The sequence below is a fragment of the Tripterygium wilfordii genome, chromosome 11 (genome assembly GCF_013401445.1).
Source record: "Tripterygium wilfordii isolate XIE 37 chromosome 11, ASM1340144v1, whole genome shotgun sequence".
NCBI classification, from domain to species: domain Eukaryota; kingdom Viridiplantae; phylum Streptophyta; class Magnoliopsida; order Celastrales; family Celastraceae; genus Tripterygium; species Tripterygium wilfordii.
This window is the reverse complement of record NC_052242.1, coordinates 3,230,666-3,248,419: the sequence shown is the minus strand read 5'-3', so window position 1 is coordinate 3,248,419 and position 17,754 is coordinate 3,230,666. Positions and strand designations below refer to the sequence as shown.

The following is a 17,754-nucleotide window of genomic DNA, read 5'->3' as shown; positions in this document are numbered from 1 at the left end:
AATATGGCCACATAAGCAAAACACATTTTACAATACAACCACATCAGCAAAAGACAATATATTTGTTAGCCCAATAATACTTTACCATTGCATTTGCCCTACCACTAAGGACAAGCATAAACAATCGATTCAAATACCCTTGGTCTATCTACATTAATAACTTGCGATTAATTAAGGTGTTTGGTGATGAATGACGTGCAAAGTCAGACTGACTCCTTGACTGCTTGATTCTATAGGCGTATTAGTTGATCAAACTAGGGATCAAAAAGAGTGATTGGTCTGTATACAATAAAACTATCATTCAATAATTGATTTCTCATTCGATTGCATAAACGACTTTTCACAATATTCATGGCTAAAAATACTCTCTCTACAATAGTTGTGACCACTGATAAAAATCAATGTCATTTTCAATGGATACACATGATTTATGCCCGTTAGACTGCACCAAAGAGTCCAAGTCGACGTGACATCTATGTTGGCCAAGATGCTCCATAGTTTGATCTCCTCTTTCTTGGTCTGTCTGGTAATACGTGTTGGCATCATAAGAGTAAATAATTAATTTCCCTTCAAATTAATGATTCATATCATTTTATATTTTCATTCACTCCATACAAAATGCAAAGTGTATAGGAGGGCTTGATACAGAATATTTGTGTTGTATTCCACAATTGGGGATTTTCTTTTCCTTTAGTGGGTGGATGCATTGTCAATTTTATATATTCTTTTAATCCTAATTGGTGCAGGAGTTATGACTAGGTCTTATCCTCGGCTCATAAAGATCCAGTAAGCCCAAATCCAAACTCAAATTTAAAATAAGGCCCGTTAGAAAAATTAATGGAAAAATGGGGGCCGGTATATTAGATTGTATTTATTTATAAAAAGATTCAACCACTAAAACATCATTTTAAAAAAATCCAATAGAGACCTGCTTTTACCAAAATAACCTCATATTTCATTTTCTCTCTCATTAAACCTCCCCCCTTACACTGTGATTTTCTCTCTCCATCACAATGCGATTTTCTCTCTCCACAAACTACGAAAAACCTACCTATTTTCGGACCTTAAAACCTCCATTTTCAGAGATTTCACATCCATAACGACGCTTCTTTCTCAATCTCGAGTGATACTATATTGATTTTCTAGAAAATGGTAAGCATATTACATACCCAAAGCTTTTTTCGGTTAATGGATACTTTGGTGATACTATCTGAAATTTGTGCACTGAAAACCTTTGTTTGTTTTCAAATCAAGTTTATATGTCTTGATTTTCGAAAATTTTGGTTAATTTTTGGTACATTTGCTAGTTAGGGTTAGTTGGAATCTATTAGGGCTTTTGATACAATACCGTCACGTGGTTAATTTTCATGTATTTTCTATCAACATTTTCTAATTTTGATTTGAATAATGTTGCTTTGGTGCAGAAACTTCTTTTTTTTGAAATTTTGGTAAATTGATACTATAGTGAAACTTTTGTAATTGCAGCAAATGATTGATACTATAGTGATACTAAATGTGTATTTCATTAAATTGATATCAACAATCAATTTGTGGGAATGTAAGTGGTTGAGGGATTTTTGGTTTGCTTATTGGTGAATTTTAGTACAGATATGACATTTTTCTTTCGTATTTTGTTGAACTGATACAATAGTGATACTTTTAAACAGAAGATCCAATTTATTGTTCAATTTATATCTTTTCCTCATAAAATGATAATAAAAATATTGAAATGCAAATTTGATTGCATTACATGTCTTTCTGGTTCAGTGGTATCATTTTAATGGATTTTTGGTGTTGGTGATACTATAGTGATACATCTTTACAACTGTAAATGTGTATTTCATGCAATTGATATTATTTTGATGCAATTGTGGTCCATTTGCATTACCTTATACCATTTGCATTACATGTCTTTTTGGTGAAATCGTTTATTTTTTGTGGATTTTTAGTCTATCTAATACTATAGTGATACATAACTTAATGAAATAGTAGTCGATACTATACTGATATTATATTTATGCTTTTTACCATTTTCTGAAGTCATGTCCTTTCCTGAAAATTTAGTTATATTAAAGGTCTTTCTGAATCAGTACTTTAATTTTAGTGGATTGTGGTTTGCTAAATAGCGTTTTTGGTGCAGAAGTGTCTTTTATCTGGGAAGTTTAGATAAATGATACTATATTGATACTTTTTACCAATTGACGATACATTAGACCTTATATTGCACAACTGATATTATAATTATACTTTTGTTCAGGGGGAAAGACAGTTTAGATCAAGCCTCCATGTATTTGTCACACTTGTTGATGACTTAAAATTAACAAATAAGCACACTCTACATCTAAAGAAAACACCTTTTTGGCGTCTAATAGAAGCAGTCATCAACAAAGAAATTACGAAAGCAGATTGTCGGATAGGAAATTCTTATTTGGGGAGCATCATCGACACATTTGACAAGAAGAAGAAAGAATTCAAGATAAATAGAAGGTTTATCAATTTTTCCAGGGATGCTTTGAAGAAAGTGTTCGGAATTGACGATGAGACGAAAAAAATTCAAAAAGAGAAGATAGTGAAGCAAAGGACGGACAACAACTCTTCCTTCATTAGAAGAAGATTGAAGGAAACAAAAAGACTAAACATGACAGTCATGATAGAAAAAATCAAGAAAGCTGCTGAAGGGAAAAACAAAATGTGTACTATAGTGATACTAAATTTCTATTTCATTAAATTGATATCAATAATCAATTTGTGGGCATTTAAGTGGTTGAGAGATTTTTGATTTGCTTATTGGTGAATTTTAGTGCAGATATGACATTTTTCTTTGGAATTTTGTTGAATCGATACAATAGTGATACTTTTAAACAGAAGATCTAATTTAATGTTCATTTTATATCTTTTCCTCATAAAATGATGATACAAATGTTGGAATGTAAATTTGATTATATTACATGTCTTTGTGGTTCAATTGTATCATTTTAGTGGATTTTTAATAACCTCAAATTTGATTTTTTCTCTCCACGAACTGCGATACAATAGTGATACTTTTAAACAGAAGGTCCAATTTAGTGTTTAATTTATATCTTTTCCTCATAAAATGATGATACAAATGTTGGAATGTAAATTTGATTGCATTACATGTCTTTCTGGTTCAATTGTATCATTTTAGTGGATTTTTGGTGTTGGTGATACTATGGTGATACTATAGTGATACATCTCTGCAGTTGTAAATGTTTTTCCAGAACAAGCAAGAGAAGTACAAACCAAGAAAAGAAAATTAAGAAAGGAAAAGTAATTAGGAAGAGCAAGTATGCATACTGGTTCAATTGTATCTTTTTAGTGTATTTTTGGTGTTGGTGATACTATAATGATATATCTCTACAGCTGTACAATATCAATTTCCCTAAATTTTCTTCTGCTTATTATACGAGAAGAAAAAAAGACAAAAAATAGAAAACAAGACCAAACAAGAGTCATTCCGATCAATTTGATGAGGATCACCTCATGAGTTCTCACTCTCTGTATTTTATAGTGCTGAGAAAATTTCTTATGAATCATACCATAATATTTATTGACGTGCTCCTCATACTTGCTGTACAAAGCAAGAATTATGATGGATAAGATGGTTCCCGCAACAGTATCAATGACAAAGTTTCATAAAAAGCGAAATGAAATTAAGTTGCCAAATTGTTCTTAGTCAATTGTCTAAAAATTTTAATCTTAAAGTGATTAGGATATAATGACACCGATCGAAGCGAAGTACAGACGGCAAAACCCCCAAAGCCGAGCCACGCTCGCCACCTTCTAAAACCAGTGAACCCGGTAATTCGAAATTTCGATCTCGACTCGATGATTTAGTTCCACGTACCCGAGTACTATATTATTCCTCTCCTCTCTCCATAATTCCCCATTCTGAACGTGAAACTAGAGAGAAACACAAAAGACGTTGAAGAAGCAATTTAATTCCTTCTCTGCAGGAGGCGATCAAAGGCCTTGTGTAATATTTTCTGCTTTTTTCCTTCTCTGCTCAAGGAGAGATCTGTTCACTCTCTTTTTCCGCTCCTATTTTCTCGAGGAGGTTGGATGAGAAGAAAGTGAGTTTTGGAGATGGGATTTGTGTTTTCATTTCTTAAACGTCTTAGTCATTTTCTTCGAATTTTTTTTCTGTTGTTTATCGCTTTTGTTTTGGGCAGAGATGAAGAGAATGAGAGATGATGTTTACGCCGGGTCTCAATTTAAGCGGCCGTTTGTCTCTTCTCGAGGAGAATCGTGAGTTCCTTCGTCTCCCTCTCTCTCTCAAGTTACTTGATTTCTTTCAATTTTGTTTTGCTCTTGTCGGTAACTGTGTTTTATGAGAAGGTTATATTTTGGTTCAGCATGTGCTTAGTTCTTCTTATGTGTGTCCGAGTTTCTGGTATTCAAATACGTGTTTGATCGTGAGAATTTCTTTAATTTGTGTACTACTTTGTGATTTAATTACCCGATTAACTAATCATATGTGTTGGAGACAATCCATAAAAGATATTTCAGATGATATTTTTTTTCAAATTTTATCTGAATTTTATATTTTAATTACCCTTTTATTTATTTTTATTTTCTTGTTTTAATAGACCTTAATTTTGACGGAATTTAATCATTGGGGGAAATTTTAGATAAATCTGTCAATAGGAAAACTGAATTCTTCGTTATTCTTGTTTATAATGCTTTCTGTTAGGGGTGGGTAGGGGGAGATATTGAAAAAACTTTTAGGGAACTTATTTCACATTTCTGCTGAGATTTTGTCTTTATTTGAAGAAACCTATGACTAGAGGGAAACTGTGCTGAAGTGTTGGTTTTCATTGGTAATTTAACTATTAGGCAGTTTAATATGAGTTGACTCCTTGATTGTTTTTTGGACAAGAAGCTATGGGCAAACTCAAATTCCCGGGGGAGGAGGAGGAATAGGTGGAGGGACGGGAGGAGGTGGAGGCGACCCATCTCAGAAACTCACTACAAATGATGCTCTAACATATCTAAAGGAAGTAAAGGACATGTTTCAAGACCAGAGGGAAAAGTATGACATGTTTTTGGAGGTGATGAAAGATTTCAAGGCTCAAAGGTACAATTCGTGCACCTATTGAGTGTCTTTCCCCTTCTCATTGCTGACAAATTAGCTGTTAATAACACAAACAATTGATGACATTGTGTTTCTTCTATTTCAGAACTGATACTACTGGTGTGATTGCAAGAGTGAAGGAATTATTCAAGGGGCATAACAACCTAATTTTTGGATTTAACACTTTCTTGCCAAGGGGGTATGAAATAACCCTTGATGAAGATGGGGCTCCTCCAAAGAAAACTGTTGAGTTTGAAGAAGCTATCAGCTTTGTTAATAAGATAAAGGTGGTGACTTTGTCCAACTTTTATGCCCATCGATACCAGTTTCATGTATTGTAGTTTAATTGGTTAATTTGCTCTTACAGAAACGTTTCCAAAGCGATGACCATGTTTACAAATCATTCCTAGACATTTTAAATATGTATCGGAAGGAGCATAAGGACATAAGTGAGGTCTACATTGAGGTATATATATGTTTTATCTCAGCTGCCCTTTTTTTAAAAAATTATTTCTTCTGAAGATTAAGTGCATTTTTTTAGTTTTTGTGGAAACTTTAATTTTCCATTCTATAAAGATTTTAGTTGTTCTCATTCAATCACTTTTAGGTTGCTGCTCTGTTTGAGGACCATCCAGATTTACTTGAAGAGTTTAGAAGATTCTTACCTGATTCTTCTGCAACGCATATGAGTCATATTCCATATGTTCGAAGTTCTATCCAGCGCTACAATGAACCGAGCTTTGCTACACCCTCTTTGCACCATGTGCATATGGACAAGGTAATTGCTTTCATTTTAATTATTTTTCAGATGACATCCAAGAAAAATGGTGATTGAATTTCTTTCTTTCAGCTTCGTCGGCGGGATAGGATTAGTATTTCCCATGCTGACCGTGATCTTAGTGTTGATCGCCCTGAGCAGGATGAGGACAAAGCAATGTTGAAAGTGCACAAAGAACAGAAAAAGCGTGCTGAAAAAGAGAGTAGGTATCGGAGAAATTGTGATCAGAATGATAGAGAAGCAGAGAACAATAGGGACTTGGAACACATTGCTGACAGAAAGAAATCTGCCCGGAAGATTGAAGGTTATGGACCAAATTCAAACTTTCCTTCTTTTGATGAAAGAGATACTTCAAAGAGTGAGTCATTTGTGCTCATAATAATAGTTACATGCATTTGCATTCGTCATGCATGTATTTATTAATTTTACCAATTTCATGTACTCTGGTGTTATAAGTTAAGTTTTTGGTGTTAGGAGAAAAGGCATTGCCTTCATTTTCTTTAAAAAAGGTAGAATTATAAGTATATTATAAAAGGGTGTCACCTATCTACAGAAAGCAACCACCTTACATAGATCTAGAAGAAAGCGTATCATATTAAATATAATATAACATTTTCAAGGAGATTTCTTTGACCACTATGCCACAAACAAAAGTTATACTCCTTTTTCCTTTTTTTTTTTGAGCAGCGAGAAAATGAAACTGAATTAAAGGGCACAGAGAGGTTGCAACCCCAGTGCTGTCTACCCAAGAATGATTCTGTTACTTCAAGCAACTGGTTTTCATTCATCTCATGTCAGCTATTTAACCTAGCAGAGCAAAAGAAGTTTCTTGCCCGCTTTTCTATTTCTCCCTTTTCATGCTACCCAAAAATCAGTCGAAGGAATGGATAATGTTTTTCCTCTTGTTCTTTCTTTGCAAAAGATTTGAGCTGATAATTCCATTTGCGATGAAAAATGTACATGCTTGGTATCAAAAAATAGAACATCAACGATTTTTGTTCTTTGAAAGCCTTTTTGTTTTCTTCCCTCAAATAATGTCTTCTTTTAGTTTGGCCATGTCGTAACTCTCCTTTCTGCACCTCCCTGGCACTGTAATATATATTTTTTTCCACTAAAAAAAGCAAGAAGCTAAAGGGATAGAAGACTTCCACCAATTCCATTCTCTACACACGCAGTTGAATCACTTATTATATATATTTAGCGCCATATCCCAAATGTTTCTATGTTCAAATACGCCGAAGTTGATGATCTGGCCCCATTGCTTTCTTGCAAATGGAGCATCTATTTGGCAACTCAATTTTGTGTTCTGTATGTTATCTACTGTAAGCACTTTTTCCAAAGTAGCCTCTTACACAAAATAAGCAACTTTATAGGGGGCTTTGGGCCTTACAAATTGTTCTTTGCTTCAGTACTTTTTACCTTTAGAGGATCTAGTGGATCTGCTAAACTCCCTTGTGGTGGTATTGGTATGAAATTTTGTCCTTTGTGTGCATAAATAAAAAATAAGTTGGCCCAGGTCATGGGAACAGTCTCATCTAGAAATTGTGAACAGTTGTTTAAAAAAAATACTGCATTCTGTATGCTCTCTCCTAGTTTGAAACTTGAATTTTTTCATTTTTTGACTTGAACTCTCATCGTCTTTTTAGGTTAGACATCACTGCCCATCTGTCCCTCTCCCCACTTTTTATAGTACTGTACATGTTATGCTCGTCAAGGGGTGGTTATGAATTGTTAATATCTTCACATAATTTGATTTTTGTATTTGTTTTATTGAAAGATACCATTCTATCCGGTATGTTGGTTCTTAAATGCAATGAGAATATCTCCAACATTGTTGTTCACAAACATCTTTGTCATCACATCTGTCCATATTAAACAATTGTTTTGATGCATATTGAGATTTACAAGGCAATCTTGTTCAAATATAGACTAGTGGATGGTTATCAGTTATCACTGAGCTACAACTTATCTATGAGGGGTAGCAGATCCGAGTCATCCATGTAGACATATGTTCTATGTAATGTTTGATCTATGTTTTAATCTGGTGAAATTGATACTTAGTCTGATGGTCAAGTGACACTCATGTTTTGGAGTTCCTTTGCCCTTGTTGGAATGTATATATAAATGATGTGGAAAGTTTCAACCCAACAAGTTAACTTATTGGGTTGAATGGTAAAGTAACTAATCTTAACATGGCATCGGAGCAGAAGGTCTTGGATTCAAACCTTACTTTCTGCAATTTAAACTCCCATTTATTATTGCCCCAAGTGTGGGCCGTTGTGTGTTAGTTATTGCCCTAGTGTGTTGGGCCTTGTTTGTTGTGCACGTGTTGGGCCGTCAGAGTTGTCCAGCCCACACGTGAGGGGGAGTGTTGGAATATATATAAATTATGTGAACAGCATCAACCCAACAAGTTAACTGTGGCAAAGTGACTAATCTTAACAGTCCTTGATAAAGTTGATTGTTATCAGTCTTTTGTAATTAACATGAGCACTCTTTAATGTTGGGGGAAGGCTTGATGCTGTTCCATTTGGAGCCTCTGCTATTAGCCCCTGGAAAAGAAAGGAAGTTACAATTTGTATTCCGTTACTCTGTTCACTGTATGCCTTTAGGTTTCGGTTCTCTGAAACAAAAAGGGAAACATTATTTGGCTTTTTAGTGCCGCAATCACTGTGTGCTGTTTTTCTAACCTGCCAAAATTTTTCTCACTTCTGAATTTTCATCCTTCCAGATATGTACAGCCAGGCATTTGTATTCTGTGAGAAAGTTAAGGAGAGGTTACACAGTTTGGATGACTACCAAGCATTCCTGAGATGCCTCAGTATTTATAGCAAAGGAATTATTAAAAGGAATGATTTGCTAAATTTGGTATGTAATATTCCACCTCTTGAAGTTATCAATCTTTTGAAGACAACTACGATTTATTCATATTAATAGGAGTGGGTTTTTTAAAAAAATTAATTCAAGTGGTTTATTTGATGATAATATATTCGAGTGATGATGATGATATTAATTTTCCACTTAGATGGCATGCTACTAGTACGAGGCACGTTTTGTTAACTTTGTTTAATGTGGTGAAAATTAAAGATATTTTAGTTGTGGATGGTCTATATTAGATACTGGCTGACTGAATTAAAATATGCAGAAAGCAAAACACGTGTTACAAGTTTTTATATGTTTATTTGATAAAAAGTCAGTTTCTGGCTCATCAGTTTGTCATTTTGAGTTTTATTAAGTAGTTTAAGAGGTTAGGAACTCTCTTTAACATAAGTTTTGAGATGTTTACGGTAAATGCTACTGTTTTACGATGTTGTTTGTGGAGTTTTCTTTATAGTCTAACTTTAGAAAGCTTTGTATAAGCTGCAATCCCATTTTGTATATACTTATTCAATGGTTAGTTTACTTATGTGATTATGTCTCTGTAACTAATGATGAATATTGAGGCCACTAGGTTTTGGTTGATGTTTGTGCATTTTATTAAGTTAACTTTAAGCCCGTTCTATGCAATTTGTGTTACCGTGTGTAGATTATGCACTTACCAAAAAAAGTGTGTAGATTATGCTGAGGTTTGTAATTCTGATAACCCTGTCTTATATACTAAGATGAGCTCATCTTTTCAAAGATAACCTGTTCAAGCATCCAATTGCCAGGCTGTCCGTTTAAAGCCTTTTGTTGGTCTTTCTCTCCCTGCACTTGACAGGCATGAGAATACGAATTGCCTATTGGATCATTAAAATGCCTATTGGACCATTAAACTTTTTATTTCAGAAGCGTAGAAATGGGTCATTACTTGTTTTATTTCAGGAGCGATAAGTCAGGGTTGCGCTAGAAACAAATCAAACTAATATTAGATGCCTAGTCTTTTCTTGGAAAAGCATTGGACTTGAGGTTCTTTAAATATATGACTGGTTGCTTACATATGCATTTCTAATAGTTTTGTTCATTTCAGGTGACTGATTTACTTGGAAAGTATCCTGATCTTATGGAAGAGTTCAATGACTTCCTGGAGCGTTGTGAGAATCTAGGTAATCTTGTAAACCTTTGTTTCTTAAATTATTTGGCTACCATTTTCCCACTTTAGTGTATTAACTTTTGTTTCTTGCAGATGGTTTCCTTGCTGGCGTTATGTGTAAAAGTATGTAAAATGATATTCCCCATTTTTATACATTTTTCTTTCTAGAATTTTGCATTTCCAGGAACTTCGCAAAAGCTGTTACCATTTTTATTGTTAAAACTATTGCAAAATCTGAATTTGCAAACCTGCTGATTGTAGAATTACTGTGTACTGATGGACATGCATCGAGATCATTGAGGGCTGATGAAAAAGACAAAGAGCACAAGCGTGAACCGGAAAATGCTAAAGAAAAGGATAGAGGCAGAGAGAAATATATGGCAAAATCAGTTCAAGAGCTTGACCTTTCTAATTGTGAACGCTGTACTCCAAGTTACCGGCTTCTGCCAGTGGATGTAAGGAAATTGAGTTGTGTTTGAAATTTCATTTGAACATTTTTATTATTTGATGTACTGTTTTGTAACCTTATGGTACTGGTATCTGTTCAGTATCCAATAGCCATGGCTAGCCAGAGATCTGAGCTTGGTGCTCAAGTGTTGAATGACCACTGGGTTTCGGTGACTTCCGGAAGTGAGGATTACTCTTTTAAACACATGCGCAGAAATCAGTATGAGGAAAGCTTATTTATATGTGAAGATGATAGGTACGTGCATTGCTAGTGTTTCTTGAGCATGCCTGATTTTCAATGATATATGGTTGTCTCACTTTCTTTTCTTTTCTTTTTCTTTTTGTTTTTTAAAGTTGTAGCATTGGCTTATTGATGGAACAAAAATAAAATTTTGGTAAACTACATCGAGGATCTGATGTAGTTTTATGATTTGGATATTTATTTCAATTTACAGTGTCTTTTGGTGAACTTGCAAATGAGGTGGTAGGATTGCATGCAACTACCTTTCCCAGCCCCACTGCGAGAACAAGTATCGCTGTTGCTCTTATTAGAGCTAATTTCTATATCTTAATGTTCCTCTTTTCTTGACTTTAGAATTGATGCCACTCCTTGTGGAATGGGATTATAGGTTGGAGTGTGCGGATAGCTAGATTAGGGTGTAAAAAAATCTAGCCCCTAAAGGAAAATGAAAACAGTATTTCGCTTTCAGATTTTATGGTTTTTCTGGACCTCTGGACCTGGACCAATGAATTGTGGAATATTAATTTTATGGTTTTAGGTTTGAGCTGGACATGCTGTTAGAGTCTGTGAGCTCTACTGCCAAGTGTGCCGAGGAATTGTTGAACAAGATGAATGGAAATTACCTTATTCTGGACTCCCCAATCCGGATGGAGGACTACTTTACTGGTTTGTATTTATTAGCTGATTATAACGATGTTTCTATTGTAATTGTCTATTTCCTCCTTATCTTTGTTACTTTCTGATTATATTGTTCTATCTTTATGTTCTTGTTATTGCAGCTTTAAATCTTAGGTGCATCGAACGTTTATATGGTGACCATGGTCTTGATGTGATGGACATATTGCGGAAGAACCCAACTCTTGCCCTGCCTGTTATTTTAACTCGTCTGAAGCAAAAGCAAGACGAATGGACGAGGTGTCGCTCAGATTTTAATAAGGTCTGGGCTGACATATACGCTAAAAACCATTACAAATCACTTGATCATCGCAGCTTCTATTTCAAGCAACAGGATTCAAAGTACTTGAATGGGAAATGTAAGTTCATTATTTATATTGACTTATAAGTGATGGTAGATTTTTTTGGTTCCTTAATCGTTATATTCTGTTAAAGGTTAGTTTTTCAAGGAGGGTAGTAAATGTGTGCATTTATCATTGATGATGAGTTTGAGAAATCAAATATTGAAGTTGATGCTGTTAACTACGGTAGATTATGGTCTTGTTTATCCGCTAAGAAAATTTGGCTTTGCCATTCAGCTCTATATATTGTCTCAGTCTCTTTCTCCTTTTTTGGCAATGGAACCAACAACTGATTATAAATGGATGACTTGGGTATAGTATTCAATTTTGGTCTAAGGATAGCGGTGGCTACCATCTCATTGATTTGTTGTCCCATTCACATCTCTTACAGCAGATGCAGTTCTCTGTTCGTGGAGCGTAAGTAATTTTTTGATAGTTTTTTTTCTGACACAGCTACTCAAGCAAGTTATTTGGTTTCTTGGTCACTAATTCCCATGGTTAAGAGCTCTTTGCACTATAAAAGGATGACCGTACTATTGTCTCCTTTTTTTTGTATTATTATTTGCATGCCTTTTAATTGCTACGCGTTATTGAGTGGTATATTTTATCTAGGGAGAGGAGTGAAACAGGTTATTTACTTGATGTTGGGTTTGTCTAAACTTGGCATAAATAGTCTATTTTGGATGCAGCATTGGTTGAGAAAATCCGGAAATATGAATTATGGATGGCTATTCCTCATTGCTTGATGTTGGGTTGTCTAAACTTGGCGTAGATGTAATCATACACAACATTTGTGTATGTGTATATTATTTCAAATATATACGTGTCTATCCTGGACTCTCCTTTTGCATTAAGTTTGGAAGGATATTTTTTGTATTCTCAAATCTTTTAGTGATTTTTTTTTTCATTTCATTCTTGGGTTAAGTAAACTATCCCAGCTAGATATGGGTGGTTGATTTGCCTCTTAATCAAAGGATGAATTAGATTGTGTTGTATCAGTCTCTAGTCCTTTTTCTGTCTTCCGTGATGTTTTGCACAAATTAACTCTTAAGACTTGTGTGATAACATGTAATTCATGTAGTTAAAAAGGAGAAAGATGGAATAAACTCCACTGATAGCGAGTATTTGGGGTAGCTTCCCATGGCCATGAAAGAAAGTGGGTCAATTTATTTGGCAAACTGACTAACAGGGTCCCGAGGTGTCTACAAATTGTGAATCGCTAAATGCTTAACACATGCATTGCCTTTAATCCATACATATGATATTTCCTCTTTTACTAATCTCTCTCTTTCTAATGTGTTTGTATGTATGTCTGTATGTATTTATGTATGTATGAGATGCTTCCTCTTTTAATTCTTGGGTTTGACCTGTATGTTCTCATGGGCCTTTCTTACTTGAAAAAACAGCTCTGGTGACTGAGATCAAGGAGTTGAAAGAGAAGCTACAGAAAGAGGATGATGTTATTCTTGCTTTTGCTGCTGGAAATAAACAACATTTGGTTCCACATTTTGAATATGAATACTCTGATGTCAGCATTCATGAAGATTTGTATAAACTTGTTCAATATTCATGTAAAGAGGTTTGCTCAACTAAAGAACAATTGAACAAAGTTATGAGGTTTTGGACTACCTTCTTGGAGCCCATGCTGGGTGTTCCTTCACGGCCTTTTGAGACAGCCAGTTCTGTTGATGTTGGACAAGCTAGCAATACTGCTACAAATGTTACCGCATCTAGCACAGAAGAAGGTGATGGTAGTCCTGCTCCAGATGCGTTGACAAGTAGTTCCATAAAACCAGCCACTCATGTGGATGAAAGCTCTTTATTAGGACTAGCAAAATGTTCCAGCATGAGGTTGGAAAATGGAGATACTATGGCTAAAGAAGATAGTATGATTCGTGTAGATCGTGTATGGAAAAGTGATCTGACAGGTGATAATCTACAGCTTGGAAGAGAGGAGAAGAGTACTGATATGACTGACAGAATTTCTGGATATAGCATACAAGTTACCTCTGCTCAAGTAGCTGGAGATTCCAGTGCGCCACTGACAGAAAACAGCCATCGAAGAACCAGTGCCGAAGTGACAACAGGTCTGTGGTTTGGAAAGATGGAAATTCTTTCTCTTGTTCTTGTTATATGCTTGATCCTGACCTAGTTCTCTGAATAATTTTTCTGATTAAATTGCAATACCAATTTATTTTGAATTCCAAGGGCATGTTGCGATCCCATCTACACATGGTGATGCTGGCATTGATGACCACAAGCTAAAAGGTAGAACAGATATTGCACCTTCAGCAAAGGTAGGAGTTTGGAGTTTTGGAAAATTGGATGCGTTCATCCTTTACTTGTCTAAATAGAGTTTATTTTGTTTTGTGAAATATCAATGGTATTTTCGATATTATTGTGATAGGGAGTATGGTGTATATTATCCATTTATTTATATCTATCGCTTTGGCTTCTTCAGGGTGAATATGCTGCAAAACCAATTTTACCTCCAATTGGAGTGCCTACAAATGGCACTAAAGTTGATAGATATCACGAAGGTGCTGCTGGGCCCTCCAAAATTGAAAAAGAAGAGGGTGAGTTATCACCTAATGGTGATTTTGAGGAGGACAATTTCGCTGTCTATGAAAATACTGGTGTACAGTTAATGCCCAAAGGAAAGGACCTTAATGAAAGTAGGCAACAAAAACCGGCAAAGGAGGAGGAATTATGTTGTCAGGATACTGGAGGAATCGATGCAGATGCTGATGATGAGGACAGTGAAAATGCTTCTGAGGCTGGTGATGATGTTTCAGGCAGTGAATCTGCTGATGATGAGTGCTCTGGAGAAGAGCATGGAGAGGAGGAAGATGTTGAACATGATGAAGTAGATGGTAAGGCTGAGAGTGAAGGTGAAGCTGAGGGCATGGCTGATACACAGTTTGTTGGAGGAGATAGCACATCATTGCCATCAGAACGTTTTCTTTTGTCGGTGAAGCCTATTGCAAAGCATGTGCCATCAGGTTTAATTAATGAAGAACGGAAGGATTCTCGGGTTCTTTATGGAAATGATGATTTCTACGTCCTCTTCAGGCTTCACCAAGTAAGTAAGAGACAGGACCTACACAAGAACTATTTGCTTTGTTTCAAATCTTAATTTATATACTGTGCTCAATTCGTTGTTCTTCCTTGCCAGATTTTATATGAAAGAATTTTGTCAGCAAAAACAAATTCAACAGGTGTCGAAATGAAATGGAGAAACTCAAAAGATGCTGATTCTCCTGATCTGTATGCAAGGTAATTTTTCATCACACTGCATTTTGAGGTATATAACAATGGCCAATGCATATTAATTTTGGATGTTGCTTTTTCCACGACAGATTTATGAGCCTGCTATACAATTTGCTTGATGGCTCTGCTGACAATGCAAAGTTTGAGGATGGATGCAGAGCTATTCTAGGAAACCAGTCTTATGTGTTATTCACACTGGACAAGTTAATATATAAATTGGTCAAGCAGGTTTCCTTGCTATACCCATCTTTCATTTATTCATCCTCCTTTTTTTTGCTGCAATGTTTCTGAATTATGTTCTTGGAACAGCTTCAAACTGTTGCAACCGATGAGATGGACAATAAGCTTCTTCAGCTGCGTGAGTATGAGAAATCCCGACAACCTGGGAAGATGATTGATTCAGTGTATTATGAGAATGCACGTTCCCTCCTTCAAGAGGAGAATATATTGCGACTAGAATGTGTAAGTTCTTTGTTCTCCTCGTTTTTTGTTTTTTCAACCTTCATTTTAAATCTAATCATGTTTTGCTCCCCTTCCGTAGTCAGCTGCCCCATCCCGTTTATCCATCCAGTTGATGGACAATGTAATTGAGAAGCCTGAGGTGTTGGCTGTTTCCATGGATCCTGATTTTGGGGCTTATCTGCACAACGATTTTCTGTCTGTATTTCCCGGCAAAAAGGAGCCACATGGCATTATAATGCGAAGGTAGGCATTACGCTTCAGTTTTTGATGTTGCAGTGTTTTCCAACCAATTTCTCCCTTCTTTTCTCTTCAGATCTGCGAAAGTACAATTGCAGAACAGGTTACAAAATTTCATGATGGGTTGCAGCCTCTAATCAGTGAAATTTTATAAGAATTGTATGAGTTGCATGTGAAGAGACCATGGGGAGGTATTGCTGATATTTTTGGTAACTGAGATAGAATAACCCACTCCTCAATTTATACTTGCAGAAACATTCGCAAATATGTTGGCTTTGATGAATATTCTGCTATGTGCATGGCCATGGAAGGTGCTAAAATTTTCAATGGCCTTGAGTGTAAGATAGCTTGCAGCTCATACAAGGTACATTGCTTTTGCTACAAAGTTCTTGTGGTTTAAAAATTTTCATTTGTTTTATTCATAGTTTCCTCTGGTAGGACCTATAATCAATCTCGTAGCTAATTCTGTTTGGCATGACAAATTTCAAGAACGGATTTCCCTGCTCTACCATACATTTAATTGTTTCAATCCATCATAGAATTCTTGTTTTTTATTCTACACTCATTTTTAGTTTTCATTAAAAAATCTAAATAATCTAAGCCGGTATCCCTAGAATAGTTTCCTCCCCACAATTTAATCACAAGTTGAAATTCTTGAAACAACCTTTCCACAGTATAAGGCAAGGCTGTGACCATCTTGCCCTTCTCCTTCCTAGACTGCCTCCACCGTGGGGGGTCTGTGGACTGAAGTTGTTTAGCCTTTTTTGCTAAATGGTCTTTAGAATGAATATATGAGTGTTTCTAGTTGATCTGATTGAATTTTAGATCCCTGTATGAATTCATTGTGGTTTGACAAGATCCCTATGCTTCAACAGTGCTCATCATGCTCTGTATTTGAGAAAATAAATTTCTAATTCATAGGTCAATTAGAGTTAATTGGTCAAATGTCAAATTTTCATTGTTTTGATGTAATCAAAGGAAATTTAGAAAGATACATTCTTTGGCAGTTGGTGTTTATAAATAGTTTGCAATGAATGTGGTGCATCTTTGCCTTCACATATATATTTTATTTTATTTCTTGAACTTTTACATTTATTTAATGTACTTTTTTTAAAATGGTCTTATTGAAAGTGTCCATACACATCATTTTGTAAAGTACCGTCTTTCTTTTCCTTGTAAAAATTAAAAAAGGCACTTGTTGATAAGTGGCCATAATATAAACTATTGCATCTAATGTTCTTTAGTTTGTGTTTCTTTGCTAATTGCTTTTTATGACCTATTTTGTGGTAGATCTCATATGTTTTGGACACAGAAGATTTTTTCTTTCGTTTGAAAAGAAGAAGAAGAAATTCGTCAAGGGACGGATCTTTCTATCGTGATCAAACTCAGTCTAGAATGCAACACTTGTTCAAATTCTTATCGGTCTCGTGATAATTTATCAAACCCCCCATCACCAAGGACACAGGTAGATTTTTCATAGCACTTTTGGAATCTACCAATGCTATTTGACTTCTGTTTTTTTTTTTTTTTTCTGTGTTTTATATTTTGTTCATGATTTTGCCTGTAGGGTCCTTGGAACAATGGAAAGGAGAAATAATTCAACAAGGCAGCATCTTCCGTATACTTTTATATCATCACGGTTGGCTGAGTGAAACTGAATCAGGAATGTAGTATCTTGTTGGGTCTTGAATGGCATCTGAGCCATTGTATTGTAAATATGATTGATGTTGATGTTCTTGTCTTGTATCAATGTGTCTGCTGTTGTTCTCTTAGGTTGCAGCTCGTCACCTCTCCCTCTCCTGCTCTCCACCCAAAAAAATAGGGCTGCGGTTTACTGGTTTTTGGTCATGCCAGGTTATGGGTCCAAGTTTCTCAATTCAAAATTTGGCAAGAACTCGATGATTTGCTGGGGAAGTAAGATGACTCCATGGAACTTGCAGCGCAAATCAGCTCAATACCCATATTCTGATGCAGAATACTTTTGCTGGCAATTTTTTGCATATATCGCATTTATTTTCTTATGTTTTTGATATCATTCTGTAGAACTTAGTTTCTCTACTCTGATGTACAGTTATGGCAAAAATTTTACAGTTCTTAATCTTATTTATCGAGAATGTCTTAATTTTTCAGATTATCTGGATTATCTTACGTTCTCTCTATTTACAAAAAAGATAAATGTCCTAGCAACTAAGATCTCCC

The 17,754-nt window shown here is 35.4% G+C and overlaps 1 protein-coding gene across 4 annotated transcripts; it reads left to right on the top strand.

Moving 5' to 3' along the window:
* The first annotated feature begins 3,758 nt into the window (after positions 1 to 3,758).
* On the top strand, positions 3,759 to 17,684 carry LOC120009266 (paired amphipathic helix protein Sin3-like 2). 4 transcript variants are annotated; one of them, XM_038859777.1, is made up of 24 exons: positions 3,759 to 4,091; positions 4,191 to 4,266; positions 4,901 to 5,095; positions 5,199 to 5,379; positions 5,460 to 5,558; positions 5,700 to 5,870; positions 5,943 to 6,228; positions 8,602 to 8,738; positions 9,820 to 9,895; positions 9,976 to 10,005; positions 10,144 to 10,337; positions 10,431 to 10,585; positions 11,109 to 11,236; positions 11,350 to 11,604; positions 12,993 to 13,673; positions 13,795 to 13,883; positions 14,048 to 14,668; positions 14,762 to 14,862; positions 14,946 to 15,084; positions 15,166 to 15,318; positions 15,398 to 15,561; positions 15,808 to 15,919; positions 16,846 to 17,020; positions 17,123 to 17,684. In XM_038859777.1, exons 2-23 carry the CDS (start codon positions 4,193 to 4,195, stop codon positions 16,984 to 16,986), a joined length of 4,182 nt encoding a protein of 1,393 aa, XP_038715705.1. In that variant the 5' UTR covers positions 3,759 to 4,091; positions 4,191 to 4,192; the 3' UTR covers positions 16,987 to 17,020; positions 17,123 to 17,684. The 4 variants fall into 4 exon arrangements, with proteins under 4 accessions (XP_038715705.1, XP_038715707.1, XP_038715706.1 ...); XM_038859779.1 differs by having other exon boundaries at positions 4,898 to 5,095; positions 6,012 to 6,228; XM_038859778.1 differs by having other exon boundaries at positions 4,898 to 5,095; positions 5,943 to 6,174.
* The last annotated feature ends 70 nt before the right edge of the window (positions 17,685 to 17,754 follow it).